This window comes from Ylistrum balloti, unplaced genomic scaffold, assembly GCF_031769215.1.
Source record: "Ylistrum balloti isolate Yb309-2 unplaced genomic scaffold, AGI_CSIRO_Ybal_v1 Utg369778, whole genome shotgun sequence".
NCBI classification, from domain to species: domain Eukaryota; kingdom Metazoa; phylum Mollusca; class Bivalvia; order Pectinida; family Pectinidae; genus Ylistrum; species Ylistrum balloti.
This window is the reverse complement of record NW_026781968.1, coordinates 584488-606803: the sequence shown is the minus strand read 5'-3', so window position 1 is coordinate 606803 and position 22316 is coordinate 584488. Positions and strand designations below refer to the sequence as shown.

Genomic DNA, 22316 nt, shown 5'->3' with positions numbered 1-22316 from the left:
TACAGCATACAGAGGTAAGTCACATGGACACTTGTCATCCAGCATACAGGGATGAGTCACATAGACACTTGTCTTTAAGTATACATGGGTAAGTCACTGGGACACTTGTCATACAGCATACAGGGATAAGTCACAGGGACACTTGTCATACAGCATACAGAGGTAGGTCACATGGACACTTGTCATACAGGGGTAAGTCACATGGACACTTGTCATACAGCATAGAGGGATAAGTCACATATACACCTGTCATACAGCATACAGAGGTAAGTCACAGGGACACTTGTCATCCAGCATACAGGGATGAGTCACATAGACACTTGTCTTTAAGTATACATGGGTAAGTCACTGGGACACTTGTCATACACCATTCATGGGTAAATCAAAGACACATGTTAAGACTTTTGAGAAGTTCTTTAGAACCCAGAAGTATAGAGCATGCTATTTTGCATTCATCATGTTGGGACAGAAGGCTATCAATCTAGTTTGTATTCCCCGTAGGAGTTTGGGGTGCATATAGCAATACCCATGTCTGTCTGTCTGTCTGTCTGTCACATCATGTTCCTCTTAGCAGATAATAAATGTACATGAGAGTGATGCATGCCTTACTGACATTTTCTCATTTAAATCAATTTTTTTTCCGGTATGAAGTAAACTTTAAATGACTTTTTGTTAGTTTACTTTCTCAAATTGTTAACCTTGACCCACATTTAAGTGTTTCATATAAATCTTTAAATGACATGTTAACTAATTGGTAAGGTTTAAAGAGACATATTTATAGTAAGGTCAAATCATATGTTATATGTACCAGGTCAGTGTATGATGTAATTTGCAATGTGCACTTGTTTGTGTTATTCACAATGTTTACTAGTTTGTTACCAGTGGTAGCATCTAGGCAATGAATAATTAATTACAAATTTGTCACATTTGTTACAGGTATGGTTCAGAATGACACAGATGAGAAGCGAATGATTAGTGCTATGTGGGCAAAAGATGAGGACATCAGCAGATTTCTGAGGTAAAGCAGCCTGTTATACAGTAGCAATACACATAAACCATTGTAATCAATTAGACATAATCATATGACTTACATTAGCTTAGATTATTATTGATAGTTACTGGTAACGAAACATAAATGTACCTGTTTAACACTATGGACAACTTTGATGTGACATTTCAGGTCTTTGGCCAAAATTTTGCTGAAAGTCCTTTGAAAACTTCAAAGTGGGCTAACTAAATACAAATTATAAATGTTACTTTATTTCAAACTTTTCCATGTGATCTTTGACCCAGAAATACTACTGTTATACATTTTATATGTTGTAATATTTTCAAGTTAATATAATTATGATGTCACATTCTCAATGTAACAACATTAATTTTGTTGCTCTAAGTACATCTGATCAAAAACTCCTATTAGGTATGTGGTAAAGACTAAATAAAACATAACTGTTCTTATGAATTATTCACAGATGTAATGATAATATCAGCAAATGGTATTATATATAACATATAAAGCTGATCCTAACAAACTAAAATATCTGGCTTATATAATAATTAATGCCCCTTGTTTACTGGTCTTCGCTTAACATTCTCTATGTATACAGGTCTTTGCCAAGTTGGCAAGTTTTACAACCAATGGAGGGTCAGGACCTGAACCAGGCTATGTGTTCAGAGGAAGAAATGAGGACTTTGAACTCCAAGGAGGTGAACATGCTCATTAGCAATCTGTCCTCATCAGACTCCATGATTCCCCAGCAGGAAATTATCACTGACTCCACACAGATGAGGACCATCGCTAACTACCATCAGAGTCTAGTATGTATTTCGGGCTTTCTTATTTTGCCACTTGTAGCAAATTTTTACTTTATCAGAAAGTTTTTCTTCAATAAATTATTTTTGTGTTCCCTTATCTCTGTGATTTTTGATATCTGTGATATTTAGTGTACTGTTCCAGATGTCCAACAACCCTGATTGCTCATTTGGTGTTGAATTTAGTAAACAAACAAATATATTTATATCAACAGTATTTACTGGTCAAAGCATTTGTCTTTTTAATGTCCACCACTGTTTAAATGTAATAAAACACAACTTGTTGCCATCATTGAATGTCATGTTGCCAGTCTCATATTACTGAAGTAGTTGTACTAAAAATGAGTTTATCATCAAGAATGACACCTGTGTGTTTTTATTTTCAGGAGTGGTTTACAGGGAGATTGGGACAGTTTGCACAATCACTGTCTTCTAAGTCAGATAAACAAGGCATCCAGAAATCTTCAGTAAGTCTTGTGTTTATTTATAAATATTAACTTTATTTATTTTACAACAAGTTATTTAAACTTTTTTTACTTATACTAATCACTCTTGTTGGCTCGGATGTAAGCACCTGAGGAATCTCACTGTGAGAGGAAACCATAGTATAAAACCCATGTGGTCGGGTAGGTGACCCCTTACCTTTTCACGTCCGTTCCGGGAATTGAACCCCAGACGGCTAGGTGAAAGGCAAGTGGGTTACCATTAATCCACTACTCAAAGGACTGCTTGTGTTTACACCTGGAGTGGCTGGCTACAATGCAATAAAGCTTACATCAAAGGAATCCTTGAATTCAATGAAATAAGCTTACAAAATACTTCTAGTATCAATTATATGTTCATGTTGAATTTAAGCTGCATTGAAAATTTGCTTTTTGCCATATTGGATTTTTAAATAAATAAACAATGATCAACTGAATATTTTTTTTTAAACTATGTATTTTCTCATTTCAGAAATATCCACCAGTATCTCACAATGCTTTAGAGTAAGTACTGTGGTGATGATATGTTCAAAAATGAAGCAATGTACTGGTACATTTAGACCTCTGTTTCCACTGGTCCGCTGGGTGGGATGGGATGAGGAATAATCTATAACGTTTTCTTTTTTAAACTGTTTCTTCCTTCTCATTGATTTTTCTTTACTATTTGTTTACTCAGAGCCATGCGTATGATTCATATACTGATTTATTTCATGAACAGGTCCTTGAACACACTGGAGAAAGATTTCCAGGATCTGGCTGAAATCTGTCTACTCCTGTTACACTTAGAAGTCAGAGTTCACTGCTTCTACTACCTGGAACTAGTTACCAGGAAGGTAGGTACAGTGACACATCATGATACCTGTGAAATGTCTGGAACTAGTTACCAGGAAGGTAGGTACAGTGACACATCATGATACCTGTGAAATGTCTGGAACTAGTTACCAGAAAGGTGGGTACAGTGACACATCATGATACCTGTGAAATGTCTGGAACTAGTTACCAGGAAGGTAGGTACAGTGACACATTATGATACCTGTGAAATGTCTGGAACTAGTTACCAGGAAGGTAGGTACAGTGACACATCATGATACCTGTGAAATGTCTGGAACTAGTTACCAGGAAGGTAGGTACAGTGACACATCATGACACTTTATGAAATACCTGGATACAAGGATAACATGTATTTGGTTCATTAAAGATGAATCAACTGGCGAATTTCATGATATCGCAATCTCAGTTCTCTCCCCTAATTTTTGTAATGGTAGTAAGTGGTGTCAGGTTTTGGTTGTAGCACATGTACTTATAAAATCATTATGAAGAATATTATGTTGCCTACAATGTATGGAATTAGTGATAGTGCACATTAATTCAGACTAATTACAGGACTGGTGTATTTTTTACCTTGACCTATTGTTCAGGTCTAACTATACAGAGCCTATTTGATGATCTTGACCCTTTTGTTTCAGTCTAACTACATGATGTATTGATGCCCTTGGCTCTATTTTTTCAGACTCACTGTGCAGGATCCATAGTTGACCTTGACCTATTTGTTTCAATCTAACTGCACAAGGCCTATTGATGACCAACACTATATTTTTTTAGCTGCCCAAAAGTTGGAGGGAGAGCATATATTTGCTACATTGTTCATCCATTAGCTCTTCCATCTTTTACTGTCCAAAGCATAACTTTGCCCACAATTATGAAAGGATCATGAAATTATGACACTGTGCATTGTACCAAATCCAGGTTCCACCACCTCTTATTTACAGAGTGCAGAGCATAACTTTAATTGCATTTAAAGTAGGATGATAAACCTTGTTGTATACATTATTTGTTTATTGGGGAAATCATTTTTGGGAAGCATTCATAATTTTCACTGATAACCTTATTCAGTCTAACTGTGGAGGACCTGTTGATGACATCCACCCTATTGTTTCAGTCAAACTATGCTGGACCTATTGATGACCTTGACCCAGACTCCAATGTATTGAAGTTAAACAAAGATCTGACAGCTATGGAGGAGATGATGTCACAGAGTCTGCAGCCTAACAAATTCAAGTCAGTAGATTTTAATACTGGCCCTTATAATGTTCTGCAGCCAATCACTGTCAGTAGATAAATAAGGATTATTACTGTGGACTTTGATGTATCTTCCAGTTATGCTACACTTGCAGTATTAATGTACTGTTGACCTCTCTACTAGAATTTACTGTATATATGATATTATAAAAAGATTTCTGGTAAGCATCATGTATAATATAATTTATGGAATCAATGGTGCACTAATGTAACAGGTGCTTGTTTTAAATTTCACATTAATTCAGCATTTATAGTGAGTCATTTTCCTTACAGGTATATATTTGAAGGCCTGGGATTCCTGGTGGCTTCCATATTGATGAACAGTATCCAATTTTTACCAAAAATCAACGAGAACGGCATAAAGAAGATGTAAGTGGTTTATGACTGTAGAATTTTTTTGTTAGGAAGTGATTCTACTCTACATGGAGAGAAAGATGAAATATGAAAACTATAAAGTGCATTTGACCAGGAAATTCTAATTAGGTTTCTCTCTTCTTATAATTTAATATAAATTTTTTATGTAAAGGCATTGTTTACTTATATGTTGTACAATCAACTTGAATTGATCAAGTTTAATCAAGTTTTAAAGAAACATCAGTAAGACTAACTGGACCAGAATTAGTGAAGATCAAATCCAATTCACTTAATCAATCTGAGCATGATTTTTGGATGTCAAAGAAGAACAGTCTCAGAAAAACTCAGTTCATATGATGGAATTGCAGAAATGTAAACATGTATAAGAGTGGTAATGAACATATCATTATAAAAGTTGACAAGTTTATCAATCTCCAACAATAACATTCTACCTTTATGTATACTGGTACATGCATGTGTATATCTTGGTTTCTCTGCTATAGGTGTCGAAATCTGTTTGCTATCCAACAAAACCTGACCAACATTTCAATGTCCAGAGAAACTGACCTGGATATGGCTCGGCAATACTATGAACTCCTCTACCTCAACCCAGATGTAGGTTTTACTAAAAAGCTATCAATATTTCTGTTTTGTTTGCCAGATCATAATCAATTTATGTCCTGACACATATGTCTTCACAAAGTTATTTCGTGGATGACTTCACATTGAAATCACATTTTTTAAAAAGTTCTTTGGTTGATTTTCATGATACTTTATGAATATTTTCACAGTTAATGTTCAGTAATGGGATTTTTTGAGTATGCTATGGGTTTTGCTATGAATTCATGATGTTTTTTGCTTCTTAGAGCTATACAATTAAATCAAATGTTTGATATCAATAAAGATGTTCTGTACATGAACAAGTTGGTTTAAATTCATGTGATGCTTAAAAATGCCTCTGTTGTTAACATTAAAGACACAAAAATAAAAGAGCTAATTAAAAATTATGCTGGTTTAATAGATTGTGGAATATGGGTTCATGTATTTATAAACAACTTTAATGATTCAGTTGAATGTTATATTTAGCAGAGAGCTCTAAAAAATGTTCAAACATGGCTTTTCTTGTTAAACAGGACGTTCTGACATCTATAGCTGAAAAGGGGGCCCAGTTTACCTACACAGAATACTGTCAACTTATCCAGCTATATCACCGGAGTCACCCAGGAGGAGATCCCAACCAGCTGGACAAACGCATGCAGAGGCTGAGAGAGATCATAGAGAAAGGACAAAACGGAGTGGCCTGAGACTGATCATCCACAATTAATTATATGTGTCTGGGAAATAAACTGTCCACTGTAGTAGAACTATTATGAAACTACTAGTTTGTATGGGGTGATGAACCAGTGATTAGTCCAAAATGATATTGTCCTGGTGATGAACAAAAGGGTACACAAAATATTGTTACACAGCACCATAGAAATACTCTAGTGATATGGACAGGTCTGCTTTCCAAGTTCCATAACTCTGTTTTAGCTAAAGCCCATGGAAAACAACAGTAATGTGCCCACATTTCCTTCAATTAACAACCACCTCTCCTGATGTTGACGCAAATGCACATGTGATAGTAGCTAATTTAAACTAATTTTCTTGAAAATATTTTTGTTAGGAAGAGGGCTATGCTTGATTCATAGAAACAAAGTGAATTGAAAACAAAAGCTTTATTATCATGAGCACACATATTCTTGTCATATACCACTTGTAGAATGCTCGAAGGAAATATTCCTGGAAGAAAGGTCTGTGATACTCCCACAGTATTACAAGAGAATGTGGAGGCTCTCCTTCTGCTGTGTATTGAGATATCAGTATCCTCTCCTTTTGATGAAATGGGAGGAAATGTTTATATTTGATAGATACGATATGTTTGCTATAGCTCAGTTGTTTTATACGATATGCAGCAGTCTGCTGTATTGAAGGCTTTTAAGAAAATCACTTGATACAGTATATATTGTTTGGTACCTCCCACAATATTTTACATTCCAATATTTACTGAGAATTGTGTTATTAACTTCAGTTCTACTGTTGGAGACAATTTAGTATGTGGACAGAAAATTTGTTGGTATCATTTTTTTCTGGGATTACCAAAATCCACCAAATTACACTTTCTAGATAATTCTCTATATATCATGTGGAAAATTGGATTTTTCTGTGAAGTCATCTCTTGCCAAAAGTAATAACATTGAATTTTGTCATTATATACATTCATTTCCTCTTACTATGTCATACCATAAGAACTGGGAAAAGATTAATAATAATATATATAAATGGCCCCAATCAGAACCATTTGAATTAGAAGTGTTTGGTTATGAAATAAAGATGGACCTGGTGACCTTTTAATTCTTAACTCCTACTTAAAGTTGTGTTTTAGTTCCAAGGTTTCTGTCAGGATTTATGCCTGAAATATTACACCAGAAAAAAAAACACAAAAACATATTGTAGAACTCTTTTTTTTATAAAAGATGATATAATATTACTGAGATAACATACATCCTTAATGCATATTACTAATGGGAGGATATCTATATTGTCAAGGGGAATAACTGCGCTGTCACAGATGGTTGTTTAGCCTAAGTGGATTGTCTGGCGTGTAGTATTAGTGTTCAGAATACAGGTTTATGTTAGTTTCGTTGCTGTTGCTTCCAGATCTGTTATTTATGTATGTTGTACCTGTATTTTGCGGCAGGTATTATGTTTAACAAAAATTACCTGTTGGTGTTGTGTAGTGCCTGATCCTTGATAGAAATAAACATAATTACCGAGTAAGCTTTCTGACATGCCAGTGCTAAAATTTCTCAGTTTTCACTATCTGCATTAAGAAGTCAAATACTTTTAGGAAGTATGTCAAAGCAGGTATAGGTGTGTACTTGCCTACTTTATTTACTTAATATTGTCATTATGTATTTATGTATACTGGTCCCAGTTTCATGAATTTTATGAGATTAAAGGAATATTCTGATGTTTATACTGATGAAAGCTGGGTTTGGGAAGCATTCGTAGGTATTCCTGAACTTCAATGCTTTTAAATAAAAGAATTAAGAAATTTGTGAAACAGGGGCCTGGTGCTTTAAGTGCAATATTTGATATTGAGTCATACTGAGTCAGTATTTTTTGTGATATGTGAGAATTTATTATTTATATAAACACAAGTTTGACTAAATAAAGAAATAAAGAAGACAATTGGTCAGATATTACTTCCTTTGTCCTATCCTGTGTTGTGCATGTGGTCAGTGTTCTACCATTGGCAATGTCACAGTAATATCATAACGTTTTTAAGAGGGCCTATATTTCTTTGTTTTTGAGAATAGATTAACCTTGTTCAAAATACTGTAGATGCCTTGAAAATTTAATTGTGAGAGAGAAAAATAGTCTATTGCAGGACTTTCATTGGAAATACTAACCTTTTGCATCAAGATTTTGGTAAAAGTGTGAAAAGTTTAATAAAAAAATAAACAATATTAACTTCTGTTCACTGCCCAGGAGCACTTCCGATGGCAATATTCATAAGTGAATCTAGAACTTTCGGTACAATTTTTTCATGAACTTTTAATCTCTTCTTCCATCATCAGATGGTGAGCCATTCCAATCTCCCTAAGTACTGGTCCATAAACAATTTTTGTTATCGCTGTTTCTTGCAGAGTAAAATGATCTATTTTGAAAATTAATGCATATTGTACCGTTTCTGAGTAAGTACTACAATAAGCTTCCTATTTATCCGCTAGTTTTTTGTGTAATTTTCGGGATACTCAAAAGAACAAAGTTTCGCCATATTTTTCTCAATACAACATATTAACATGTAATCTATGAGAGAAGTCACTCATAGAAGTAATGAATGTCATTCAATGGTTGACCAAATTTCCGTCTGTGATGGATCTCTTATGAAATGTGAAGATGGTCGGATGGCTTGTTATACATGTATAGATGCAAGGACATGTTGCTACCGTTTATCTACATACAAAGACAAAAGTCGTGTTTTACAAATACGTATCTTTATTTATTTGGTATCACAAATTGGACAAAAGAAGTAGAGATTGATAACAAACAGATACATATTACTTCAAGAACTATCAACAATTAATTAATTTTAAGTAGTCGTTTGAATCAATTGACTAGAATTTGGGAAATGTGTTTATGTACGTTCGATTTTTCACGTGAACCCTGGGGGATGGACGCCTGTAAGCAACGGGGGCTTTAAAGAAAAGACTTACGATGGCATAAAATTAACTAAAACTACATTAAGGCAGCCATATTTCATTTCATACTGTTTATGCTTGTACGATTATCGATTACAGTAGTTCAGATGGTAAATCAAAACCGATAAACACAAGAGTAGCACAATATACGATCTAGTGCAGATTACCAGGAGATGCAGCTAAGTTTCAAAACGTAAGATCGCAGTGTGAAGCAGCCGAGTTTCAAAACGTAAGATCGCAGTGTGAAGCAGCCGAGTTTCAGAACGTAAGATCGCAGTGTGAAGCAGCCGAGTTTCAAAACGTAAGATCGCAGTGTGAAGCAGCCGAGTTTCAGAACGTTAGATCGCAGTGTGAAGCAGCCGAGTTTCAGAACGTAAGATCGCAGTGTGAAGCAGCCGAGTTTCAGAACGTAAGATCGCAGTGTGAAGCAGCCGAGTTTCAAAACGTAAGATCGCAGTGTCAGTATTTTACCATATCATAAACAAAATGTCCAAGGGCTCACATAGATATACAACTGCCCATTGATCTTCTTCCTCAAATCTAAATCTATAGATCGATAAATCTATAAAGGGGGTTCGTGATTTATCTTGTACAAATGTAACCTTTAACCTTGATCAATAACTACTGAAATCCAATCAGGTTTTCAAGTTTTGTTTCAACTTTAGACATTAGGCCCATCCGTACATATGCATTACATGATGCAATACAGAGCATGAAGACTATTGTTACACATTCTGTATATAATTAAGGATTTCGCAATTTACTAGCTTGATAAATAGATTTACCTAACATACAAAGTTTTTTACTATTGTGGATACTCAATAATTCAACTAACGAAAAGAGGGGCGTAGCTTCCATAGAAAGAAAAAGCCCGGGCTTACACATAAAAATCCATGCATAGAGTATGTCGGACAAAGTTACAAAACTAAGGTTGAAAATAAATATGTAATATTTTTGATAAATAAAAAATATAGATAGAAAATTGTTGAATAACTAGGCCTAGTGCATTGCTTTCCGGAACTTTATACACGTCATACTATTCTACTTCTTACTGTCATTTCAACGTTTCCGATTATAATGTTGTTTAAGTGCAAATTACAGACGTCGATCGACAAGTTTCAAACAAAATGAAGTCTTTTTTTTAGTCAGGGGTTGAAGTTTGTTGTTAAATGAATTAAAAACCTGTCTCAGAAAACGATTCAAAACATCTTTGAAATTATGAAATTGATTTACCATCGGAAGGTTTCGACCCCCCAACTCCAGAAGGGCCCTGCCCTGGACCCGCTGGGTGCCTAGGTGGCCCCGAGACCCCTCGCCTTGGCTTACACAGTTCTGCTGGGCTAGCTACGCCCCTGTAAAAAAGACTGAAAGTTTACTCCAATAATATATCTTGATAAAAAGAGCTCGAATAGCTTGGAAATGTCTACATGTTAGTAAAAATGGAATTTGTCCTCAAATTTTGTAACAGAGTTACACTGTTTACAATATCCTTGTGTCCTTAGAATATTTCTATATCTTCCTGTCTCTATGGCAAGAAAATGTCATGGTGTACGGATTCTAGTCAAACATATATCATTCATTGGTATTTACTTACTTACGTAAAACTGTAAAGAAAAGGTTTGATCTCCGAGATATTTATACATACAGCATTTCGGTGAATTTTCTAATGAAGTCATAATTAATTGCTTTGCCTGATCAAACAGTCTTTGCTTAATCACCAATAAAATTGGTCGAGTGACACTATTAGGATTTGTCCATATATCACTAAAACCTATATTATCTAATTCTTCCTTAACAAAATTGACCCAACTGAAAACATTACACAGGTTTAACAGAAAATAATATGATTTGGATACAATAATGTTCAGAAAGTTTATTTTACACCAGTATTTTATCATTCTATATTTCTCAAAAAATCCAAATTCAGAATAAACAATACTATTATTACACGCAAACTTCTTTACTTTTAGTAGTTTTTTGAAAGTAGAGCAAACAAAGCTTACATCCCTGGACATCCAGTTGCTTCTGGATACAATTGAATTTGTTATTGTAATCACGAAAATTCCTAAATATGAAAACTGATCAACACAAGAAACCATAAAACCCTTAAAATACCATTTATCTTTACCATGTAATCTTCCACCTTTACAGAAACCATCATTTTCGTTTTATCTAGGTTTACAGTGAGATTCCATTCATTACAATAGACATCTAGATTATCAAGCAGGTCTTGAAGACCTTCCACAGATTCAGAAAATGAAACAATGTCATCGGTATACAACAGTAAATGTAAGCTTAGCTCTTTGAAGTCGTAACTATTCTTTACATATTTGAATGAAAAATTATTCAAAATCATTTATGTATAGAGAAAAGAATATCGGTGATAATATTTTATAATATATAATTTTGAGAGTCTATACCAAAAATTTATTCTATTAACTTTATCAAAAGCTTTGCGAAAATCGACAATCTGAAATTATTTGGATCAACGCTCCTTTTTGATGTACGGGGATAATCACAGCAATTGACAAGTCAGCAGGAAAAAATCTAGATTCTGAAATGTTGTTAAAAAGAGCGCAAAAACTGGCAATAAAATATTCTTACCCACCAAAAAACATTTATGAAACCTTGGTCGGATGAGGAGATGCTATGTTGTAAATATTAATTAAATATATCCCATGCTTCATGAGATATTATTTATGAAGTTTTTATTTCAAAAGTGGGCAAGAGCGATTTTTTACCTTTAATCTTGACAGGTATACTACCAAAATCTTATCTGTCCGTGGTTCATTAAACATCTTGTTCCGATAACGGACGCCCGTCCGAAGCGGACGTACAGATGATCAGACAAAGTGATATAATCATTCAAAGGAAAAGAGACTATAAAATAGATAGAACTTAATATGTTTTAGTGTTGTTTTCATACAATCCCGTTCGTAATAGGCGAAAAATTAAAAAAAAAATGTAACAATACAGCGGAATCGCTCTATCACCACGCATCCAGATTTCAAACATACACTTAAGTAAACTCATTCGTCTTGTAATACCGTTGAAAACTGGACTCCTTATATAGAGATTGTGAAATTTTTACAGTGAACATTTTCAAACGTTGAAATATGACCTCATTTATAATATCATTATATGAATGCAAAACGGTTTCACGAAGAATCGAAATAAAAAAAGAAAAGAAAAAAAAAAAAAGTTGATCAGGTTCCGACGAGTTTCGAACTCGTGACCTTCTGCGTGTTAAGCAGACGTGATAACCACTACACCACGGAACCCGCCATGATAAATAATGAAATGTAAATCTATATAAAATCAAGCTAGGGTCGCTGGTAAGCTTGCAACAACGTATTACTGCATACGGGGAGTATCTAAAGGTTACTAAAATAAATTGCTTTCGTTGAATCTAGTCATAACGTTGAAATCAAGATGGCAATTAACGCCCCATTCAAAATAGGTTTGTTTTAAACCAATAATATTGACATCAACGTAGATCAAACGCTTAAGTTTTCCAAGCAACTGTCCTGCAAACGCACAGCGGATTGTGAGAAGTTACTGCAGATTTGCGAAATGGAAAGAAGCATGTGCCCCAGACGAACTTCAAAACTTTCCTAATACGTTGTTTGGTACGTTTTATCTTAAATGATGCATTGACATCTTTAATGAAGGATATGTTTTTTTGTGTGTATTTCAGAAAAGCAATGTTGCACTTTTTGACATTTGGCATGAAGTGCATGTTTACTTTCGGAACGAGGTGATCTGTTCTAGTACGCCAGTGATTGCTGGCGGGAAGGAAGCGCCATGACCATCAAATCACTGAATTTTTAAAGTGGAGTTGTCGTTATTGTTTTTATTATTTAAACTAAATTTCGTTTTCATTCTTGATTGTCAATTAGTTGATGTCACCTTACGACAATTGTCAATTGGCATGCACAGATAGTTTCCTGAACTGATAACCAATGTTTAAAAAAAGTTTAGTTTATATTACAAGGAAAGTCCAATGGTTATAAAATCGAGGTCGTAATGACACATTTTAAACTTTGCACATATTAAAAGGCCTGTTGTTAATTGAACTTCTGGAATTGCCTTACTGTTTCTATTGGGTACTGTGGATTTATTGGACATGTTCTTGTTAAGTATCAGTTCTCACCAATACGTAGGAAAAGCATGAATTAACGAGAATGATTACTTTAATTGGTGAGAATAGATTTGCGACCACAATTCCTTCCATTCAACACATAATGCATAGTCCTCATCAATTATAGCATTATTATTGTGACATTCTATTGACTTCTTTTATATCGGTCTTGGAGTTAATAAACATCAAAACTCACGCCCTGTGTAAAGTAGGGGAAATAAGCAACCAGATGGTGGATGTAAAACCTTTTAAAATAATGTAACCAGGTTGTACTGGGTCTTGTAAAGGATGACTAGAACAACCGGGCCGGGTTCATTCATTTATTGCAGTCATAGTTGAAAGTACATCACCAATAGACAAGCCCTATAGTAGGTATCTAAAAGAAGGTGTACAAAGAACCTCGACTATGGGTTGAGGATCACGCGCCACAATCTGATCAGTTAAGATCAATTTAAGCAAATGACAGTTGCTGTATCACATTATTACAGTAATTAAGCTGGCTCTTACAGGGGAAATAAAGAATGAATTCCAGAAAGGTGCAAACCACACCTATCACTAGCCAAAGCTCTTTTCGTCCAAAACAATTTACACAAAGGACTTTCCCTCCAAAAATGCAGCCAATAAAATAAAAGGTCAATTAAAAGGTCATGTCAAGGGTCAAGTTAGTTATGGACATTACATACAAATATCATGCAGATAAGACATGGACAGTACAGGTAATACTGGACAATACATAGGCAGGTAGGTCACATGACCATACCTATACATAGAACATATACAAAACTGATACTCAGGTAAGTGGGTACCACTTTCCATATACATGACCAGTACCTGTATATAGATATAACAAGTCCTTACTCTGCATTACATATAATAAAGGTGCACTGCAATTATACACTAATAAATTCATCAATATATTGATAGTCCCTAATTTGCATAATAACTTTACAGTACACAACCTGACCTGCATGTACACTAATTATATAAAAGAAGTCAGATAATTAAATGAACACAATTATTACATGTTGTATCAATACAATAAATTACCTGAAAATAAATGGAATTAGGCGAAATAGTTCACTTGGCCACAATAAGAAGAACAAAAAGTAAAGCAACCAGAGCCTGGACCTACATTCAAATGGTAATTATGGAAAGAAATTGCCATTCTGATGTGCATATTCCACATGGATAGAATTTACTTTAATGACTGTGGGCTATTCAGATTGCCATTTAAAGGTTCATGATGCACTGCCTGTCGGTAAACAGTTCTTGTTAAGTATTATCTTGTTATCACTATTTCTGAAGAGGGACTGGATGGATCTTTCTCAGATTTCATATATAGATTTTCCTTGGTCCATAATTGTGCCTGTTTGATATAAAACAAAATGACCATCATCGGTAGTTAATTATTACGGCTAATTCTTGAGAGGAATTTCAAATTCATGTAACGAAGAGCAAGACCAAAGGAATGAATAGAAGAACTAAAAAAGAAAGCAAATAATGGTGGGCACCATGAATAATCTCCTGTTATTATGCTATTTCTGGATAAGTACTGGATGGATCATTCACTTAATTGTATATTTAGGTTATGATTGGTCTGTATTTGTGCATTATTCATTTTTGGTTTGATAAGAAAAACAATGTGGGAGACGGCAGTCATCTTTGATATGAACACTTGCAATTTGTTATTGCAATATTTTTGGATAAGCACTCTATGAATTGTTCACAAATATCAGATGTAGGTCCCATTGGTCGTTAGTAGTCCATGTTTGGATTGATCAGCAAAACAACAGACATCTATCTTAGATTTTGAGAGTTGAATTTTGTTATCCACCTTTTTTTTGAGAAGTACTGGATGGATCTATCAAAACTTTCATATGCAGGTTCCCTGTGGTTTCTAGTTGTTCTTATTTTGAAATTTATCAGAAAAAACAATGGTGGACTGGCGTGCAGCACAGCCGTCTTCAGTTTTGACAATTGAAGTTTATTATGAGTGTTTCTTAGCATATATTGCTTAATGTTAATTTTATCACTGATGAGAAAAAAAATCTGGCTTTTGGTTTTTACCACTGAAAAATGTTATTGCTCTTGGTCAGAAATTCTTGCATGGATTATTTGAAAATTTGATGTGCACATTACCTGTGTGAATAATGTTAACACATAGTTCATTTATCTGTCAATAAAAAAGATAACATACATCAAAAAACAATAGAGAGAAAAGATAACTTTTACATAAAACCAATGAAGATGACAAAATGGGCCAGAGACTAAAGTTGTTCTTTCTCGTTTCTTCTCTCCTATTTTTTGACAGGGTTTCTTTTTACTCCTTTTACTGGTATAGTACTTTATAACACTGAGGGATCCTACCACATCTTCATCAATGTCAGGAGTTTGACTTATTATAGGACAATGAAATAATATTGGTTTATAATTTGTTAGTAAAGCATTGTAATAAGTAGGTGAGCTTAAATATTCTTTAAGGAACACAGTAAATACCTGTGTATTGTGTGCACCTAGGTAATGTGCACAGATACCTTTTGGAGCTTAAAACGATAAAAGAAAGTTTCTATTTGCATAATGTGTGCACCCCAAAATTCTTGTCAAAGTTGATCTCCTGAAGCCAAGAAATCAAGCTCGGAATGTTTAGCAAACCAATGTGATGTGAAGTCCAAAACTTGAAAGTATTCTCTTCAAAATTTTTTTTCATTTCATTTACTGACTTTTAATAACAATCTATTTAATAACAGCCTTATGTTTGTGCATCTTCTTGTTTGTTTTCTTTAATCGACATCATTTACATATCCAATTATCCCTTGTTTATCTTGCATACACAAGCACTTGTCTTCACACCAGCCCTAATCAGAAGGTACAAGTCATGATCTACCTGTTCATGACCAAACCATGTTAGTACTATCTCTGTGAGTCAGCTTTTCTTTCATGTCTCTCTGTTACATGGAGCATGCGCTAGCTGACATAAATAAAGGTTATTTTTCTGTCTGTCTAGTCGCTGTCACATTTTCAAATGCTTTGTCCAGGTTTTGCATGATACTCACTTGTATAGTTCGCATTAATATAAACAGTAATTATGATATTTTTTATTTTTGTTAATAACTAAATTGTCCATTCATTTTTGTGTTGGTTTTGAGTACCAGATAACCCTGATAAACACTGATGTTGGCCCCAAAGAATCTTTGATTTTTTCATAAAAAAAAAAATTGAAAACCCTAAATCTATGTAATGTGCACACCCCCAACTTTGGACATTTATTTTCTATGAAAAATTGTGCACATTGCGTGGATTATGTGCTACTTACTTTCATTTTTTTTCGGTAGCCCTGATTGTCTTCGGGAAAACAACTCGTTCAATATGGTTTCATCTTGTCATTGGTGTTCATTATAATCCTCCTGATAAAGATAGATATTGTATGTAGAGCCTACCCATGACAGGTACACGCTCAGGGCAAGGCTTACGACTGTCGTCACAGGTGTGGATTTCGTGGCCTGCTGATTGGAACATGGGTCAGTTTGCAGAATTCGTTTTCAGTATATTTTAAACATGTTGGACACAAAACCAGTTAGGTATTCGAAATTGAGATGTATCAGTATTGGAAAGTTTTTTAGCACTATAACAAAGAGGATATCATTCCGTACATCGCCATTTTGTTTGGGTTCAAGGGATGATTGGTTTCGAAAAGGATCGGTTTAGGGAAGTTGTACTGTAATAATGTACATACGAATTTTACGAGATGTTACCATATTTGTGTCTGCCTCATGCATTTTCAAAGACTGGTCAGCAGTGGAAGGATAGGATTTTAACTTCAGTAAGTTGCCATTTTACTAAATTATCTTCATTTCATGGGAATATTTAAAATTTAAAATAGTTGAAAAAAAAACTACAATTAATTTTTCTATGCTTGGTTTTGATTGATTGAAAATGCATTGATTTGTAGATCAGAGTTGATCTGGACAGGTTGAAGGATCTTGTAAATCATTTGTTTTTGATTGCAGATGCCTTGAATTTAATATAAAGAGGAAATAGCTGAAGGTGGAAAGTAAGATATTTTGTACATTGAAATTACCAGTAAGATAGCTTATGTTGTTATAATTAGAGCATGTTATTAGAATTATTCTAGTATTTAACATTTACTAAGAGTTGATTTACAGTGAATTGTGTCAGAAATTAATGGAAAGTCATGAATTTTATTTTCAAAATATTTACATCATCTGTTATTGATGACAGCTGTAGGTGCTGAAAATTTTGGTAATCGAGTGCAATAGTTAAACCAATGTACCTTTTTCTTTGAGATATTCTCAAATGGGGAAAAAGTTCAAACCAAAGAGGAATCACCTTGAAAGTTTTTGGAATGAGAGAGATTGTAATTAAGAGAGTAGATGAAATTGATCTGAAATCTTCTATTAAATTTAGTAGATTTGTTTTCAGCACGTTTACCTGTAGATCTAGATGACTTTCAAAATCTCAAATCTTCAGGGGGTGTGTCTATTGATTGCCTGACACAAATGAAATGGATCAGAAAGTAACAGCAGAGTTAATTTCCTAACTGCCTGTGGGTTGCACAATAAGAATAAATAACAACAGCATTGCTTGATGATTTTCAGGGAAATGGATGAATGGGACCCTCGTCAAGATGACTTTAAGTGTGAAAAATTTAACACATATGATCGAGGCCCTGGACAGTTTTTACCAAGCAAAATCGAGAGAAGGTACAGTTTAAACTAATTTTGGGTCTACTTATAAGGCTCATAAGGCACAAAAAGAAATGATTAATTAACCTTATTTTCCAGATTATAAGTTGCAAATTTTTTCCTTGTGAGTCGTGCATGCGGCTTATATATCGGTGATACTTATGTGTGGACGAAAAAAAAAAAATTGACAGAAAGAAAAAAAACCTGTGTAACAGAATAAGATGTCAGTACTGAGGTTTTTTTTTAGCTAAATTGACCCATGGTGTGGTGTCTGTCTGGCATCCGGCCTCAACTTTTCCTTTAAACAACTTCTCAATAACCATTGGACCAAATGTTCTGAAATGTGGCAGGTATGTTCCTAGGATGAATCCTGACAAAGTTCGTGAAAAGAAATGACCTTGACCTAAATTCAAGGTCACAGGGGTCAGATTTGTTAAAATATTTAAATGATATCTTCTCATGAACTAAAAGGCCTAGAGGCATGATATTTGGCTGGTATGTTCCTTTGGTGAAGCTTGACAACGTTTGCAAAAAGAAATGACCTTTACCTATATTTTAAGTCAGGGGTCAGATTTTATAAAACATTAAAATGACTTCTTCTCATGAAGTAAAGGGCTGAGAGGCATGATATATATACATACCAGGTGAGTACTGCAGGTCCATTGGGCCTGTTGTTTTATGAGTACCTGGTACCTGCCCAACACGTGTTTGTAACGGAAGCGGATCGTGTAGATCAGTCGTTGTAATTGATAATTTGAAGATTGTAGACTTAATTTCCATTCTTTTTAATACAAATCACAATAAAATCTTCATGTGTCTTTCACAGTTTTTCTTCACAGCAATTACAAGATGGCATGATAGAAGTTTACAATGATCTATTGCACCCTGGGACCGATATGTCATCAGGTGATAGGTCAAATTCTAGAACAACCGCCATGCTTGTTTACAGTTGAATAACTTTGTGTAACTTACATGAATGAATAATATGGGACTATAAGAATTTTGTCAGCATGCTTGTGTCTTTAATAGTACAGATGCAGATGGAGAGATTGTTTAGTAAAATGTACATAAGATCAGTCTCTATATTTGTGCACAGACAATCTTTGAAGGCTCCCAAGCCAGATGAGTTTGATATTTACTATTTTATGTATTTTGAAAGATCCAAATAATTATTAAAATACTTCATTAAAATAAAGGATTATTTATGCATAATTCATTTACAAACATTGTTTAATGTTTCACTGATGATCTTGATCAATGGCCTTCTGTTGTCTACAAATAAAATGGTTACCACACCATAAGAAAGGATGTAGCTTACATTCCGGTGTGGCTAATGTGTGGATCAAATGGAAAAAAATCCACAAACATTGGCTCTGTGGCTTATGTACTGGTGCAACTTATAACCTGCAAAATACGGTAAACTTTTCCTGTAGTAAGATGTTTAATCATACCAACTATCAAGCATTGTGAATTGTTTGCCATTTTGATGCAGCTGTCTAATTGGACTCCAATTAGACGGTATATTTAATTAGAGTCTTGCCTCTTTTGGTTCACTTGCTTTGTTTAAACCATGAAAATTGAGCAAATCATTTAAATCAACTTCTTCCCTTCATTCATGTATAGACCGTTTCTGTTTTTTGTTTATTATAGTAAATCTGAAGGTATTCAGCTTTACATCAGTGGCATTCCGAATGATCTGACAGAAGTAAGTAGAATTGTTTATTTATCAACATTATTAACAATTTTTTATTACAAATAATTTAAAATCAATTGAAAAATTGAAATAAAGCTGATAAAGAAAGTTATTATTGAAGAGATGATTTATCAGATAACCTCAGTACACTTTTTGTAGGAACTGATTTACTCAGTGGTCAGTGACAACTTGTAAGACCTAAACTTTAATTAATCTACCGACAAAATATCTTGTACACTTACTGGCCAGACCGAGAAGTCAAGGTCAAAGTTTTTGTGATAATTTTCATTGCATGGCACTAAAGTCTTAACTGTGAAGGATAGTATATTTTGAAACATTAAATTTGATTGGACAGGCAGCAGTAAATCCTCTATATTATAAAGTACCACATATTAAACATTTTATCACATAACTGGCCTGTTACCGGGTAAGTCATGTGACTATGTCATTGATATTGTCAGACACATGTAAAATAACACTTATGTATCACCACAGATAAGTCATGTTTCAAGGATGTTGCGTAAATGTCTTGGTACTTAAAAACTTCACATCAGAATTGAAATGAGTCTTTTGGTGTGAAATTAATGTGAGAGTTCGTTTTTCAGAAATGCAGAATATGTGATAAAAATCTGAGAGGATATGGAGTTTATTAAACTCTTTAATTTAACTTACTAGTGACATATCAATTATTCATGGCTCATGACATGTCAAATTAATTATGCTTGTGTCATTTCAAATTAATTATACTTGTGTCATTTCAAATTGATTATGACTCATAACTAGTTAAGATATTGAACTGATTTGATAATTTCTGTGTTACATTATGTATTCATTAGGACAGGCAGCTGTAATTGTAATGTAAATGACATTAATGATTAAAGTGTATTTCATAATTGATTTACATTTCAGGAAGGCTTATACAACCTGTTTTCTCAAGCAGGTGAATGTCTTCGTTTGAAGAAATGTGTTTCTAAAAACCCTGATGCTGGAGATACTTATGGGTAAGTTTTTATTTTTTTGGAATTTCAGGTTTGAAATGGAGTGTTTTTATCATTTTCAAAGCAGTGCTTAGGTTGTTCTATCAAATTTTTATGAAGTCCTTTGAGTTTTTTCACAACCTTTTAAGTAAACTGTCATTTTTACAGGAGCGGTTTTGGAAAGAAACAATTAATCCATCAAATTAGACATTTTCTAATGGATTTCTTGCATTGTGTAATTATTCCTGAGATCCATGTTATAACTCATTCCTACTACTGATGTACATATCATTAGAAATTAGAAAGAAGGAACGTAAACAACCCATGGTTTAGATTATAAATTCAGTAATCTTCTGGTAAAATTTTAATATACTCCATGTATATATACCTACTTTGATAATTTTTTAATTTTCTGTAACTCTCTGTTGATATTGGTTTTTAATGTTTTTTTTTAGATTTGTTACAATGTTATCAGTATCTGATGCAGACAGAGCTCTTTCCAGATTTAATAACTTCAATATTGGCCGCTTTCGTATGCGGGTTAGAATAGCTATTTCTGAAGAGGAAATGAAGAAACGCAAAGAAAAGAAACTGGTAAAGGATGAATAAAAGACATTTGTACACCAGTATCAGACCCAATTTCTGGGAGAAGCATGATGGACATTGACTAACCAGTTTTAATTGGAAATATATATATTATTAATGAAGTGCAGTTATATAGAGCTGAAACAAATAACAGGTGTTAGTAATCAGTTATTCATTTAATGTATGAATGGTAATGCTGACAATTATTTCCATGTAGTTGTGAGTCTTCCCCCAGGAACTTGGGGGACTACATTTCTGTATTTTGCTGGTCCATCTTTCCATCATTCCTCTATCTTGTCTGAACCCTTCTCCTTCACAACTTGTCATTGAAACTTCATACTTAGGATATGGCTTCACCATGGTAAAGCAGTGTGTCATATATTAACAGTAGGTCACTCTAACCTATATTTTGACCTTCGACTTACATCATAGAACAAAATTTGCCCCAACCCAATCTTGTAGACTACTTGTCAATGAAACTTTATACAGTCTGACCTACATCGAAAATCTGAGCCATATGTTTACATATTGACTGAGTGACATGCCGAAATAGAATTCTAGACTACATCACTCTGACATCACCTCGACAAGAAAGGCCTTACCCTTGGAAATGATTTATGATGTTTGTAAAATCACTGAGCATAGCTTACATTCAGCTTTAGATTTCTTTGAATTCATTGGGAAATGTTCCCAGTACCAGTTAAAATTTTGTTCATGTCTGTGATAAGGGAAGCTAAATCATACTGAATATTCAAATACCATTTCAGCATGCAAATGTTATTTTTGTACTTTTATGCAAGTGATTACACTTGTTATTGTTTTTCTATTACTTTTAATTTATCAACTTGTGTGACCATTAGACATGTCTGGTGAATGTTTTTTTAATTGTCGAAACTTCAGGCACAAGTCTGTACAAAACGAAAAAAGACGGATATAACATCTGATTTTTGGGCATGTTAAACATGGCCAGTATAATGTTGACATTTTTTATATATAATTATTTGCATGAGTAAAATGATTTTACAACTTGAGAAGAAAATTAATTCTCAGAAGTTTTAAGTATTTTATTGTTGTGAGATTAAAAACACTGCATCAGGTATTTTTCCTAAAGATAACACACTCTTGTTGGTGCTAAATGGGTTGATGATTTAATGAGGTTATCGGTATAACCACCATATTTTCTGCATGGGTGATAGCATGATCTTATCTTTCTTAAATAAATGAATTGCTCATTTTGTGTACT

At 34.0% G+C, this 22316-nt stretch overlaps 2 protein-coding genes and 1 non-coding gene across 4 annotated transcripts in view; 2 read left to right on the top strand and 1 right to left on the bottom strand.

Moving 5' to 3' along the window:
• LOC132544024 (exocyst complex component 4-like) overlaps positions 1-7975 on the top strand; it is a 31520-nt gene extending 23545 nt beyond the window's left edge. For both annotated transcript variants that reach the window (XM_060207584.1, XM_060207583.1), the window contains 9 exons: positions 937-1018; positions 1608-1818; positions 2199-2279; positions 2767-2798; positions 3013-3127; positions 4234-4352; positions 4647-4742; positions 5231-5342; positions 5861-7975. In XM_060207584.1, coding sequence (XP_060063567.1) covers positions 937-1018; positions 1608-1818; positions 2199-2279; positions 2767-2798; positions 3013-3127; positions 4234-4352; positions 4647-4742; positions 5231-5342; positions 5861-6031 — 1019 coding nt within the window. In that variant the 3' untranslated portion in view covers positions 6032-7975. The remainder of the gene's footprint in view (positions 1-936; positions 1019-1607; positions 1819-2198; positions 2280-2766; positions 2799-3012; positions 3128-4233; positions 4353-4646; positions 4743-5230; positions 5343-5860) is intronic.
• Positions 7976-12182: 4207 nt separating this feature from the next.
• Positions 12183-12255, bottom strand: Trnav-aac (transfer RNA valine (anticodon AAC)). Its single transcript has one exon. It is a non-coding gene; the product is annotated as a tRNA-Val (tRNA).
• Positions 12256-17735: 5480 nt separating this feature from the next.
• LOC132544027 (maternal protein tudor-like) overlaps positions 17736-22316 on the top strand; it is a 36787-nt gene continuing 32206 nt past the window's right edge. Inside the window, exons 1-4 of the mRNA XM_060207587.1 lie at positions 17736-17836; positions 19469-19523; positions 20421-20512; positions 20944-21082. Of these exons, the coding sequence (XP_060063570.1) occupies positions 17736-17836; positions 19469-19523; positions 20421-20512; positions 20944-21082 (387 nt within the window). The remainder of the gene's footprint in view (positions 17837-19468; positions 19524-20420; positions 20513-20943; positions 21083-22316) is intronic.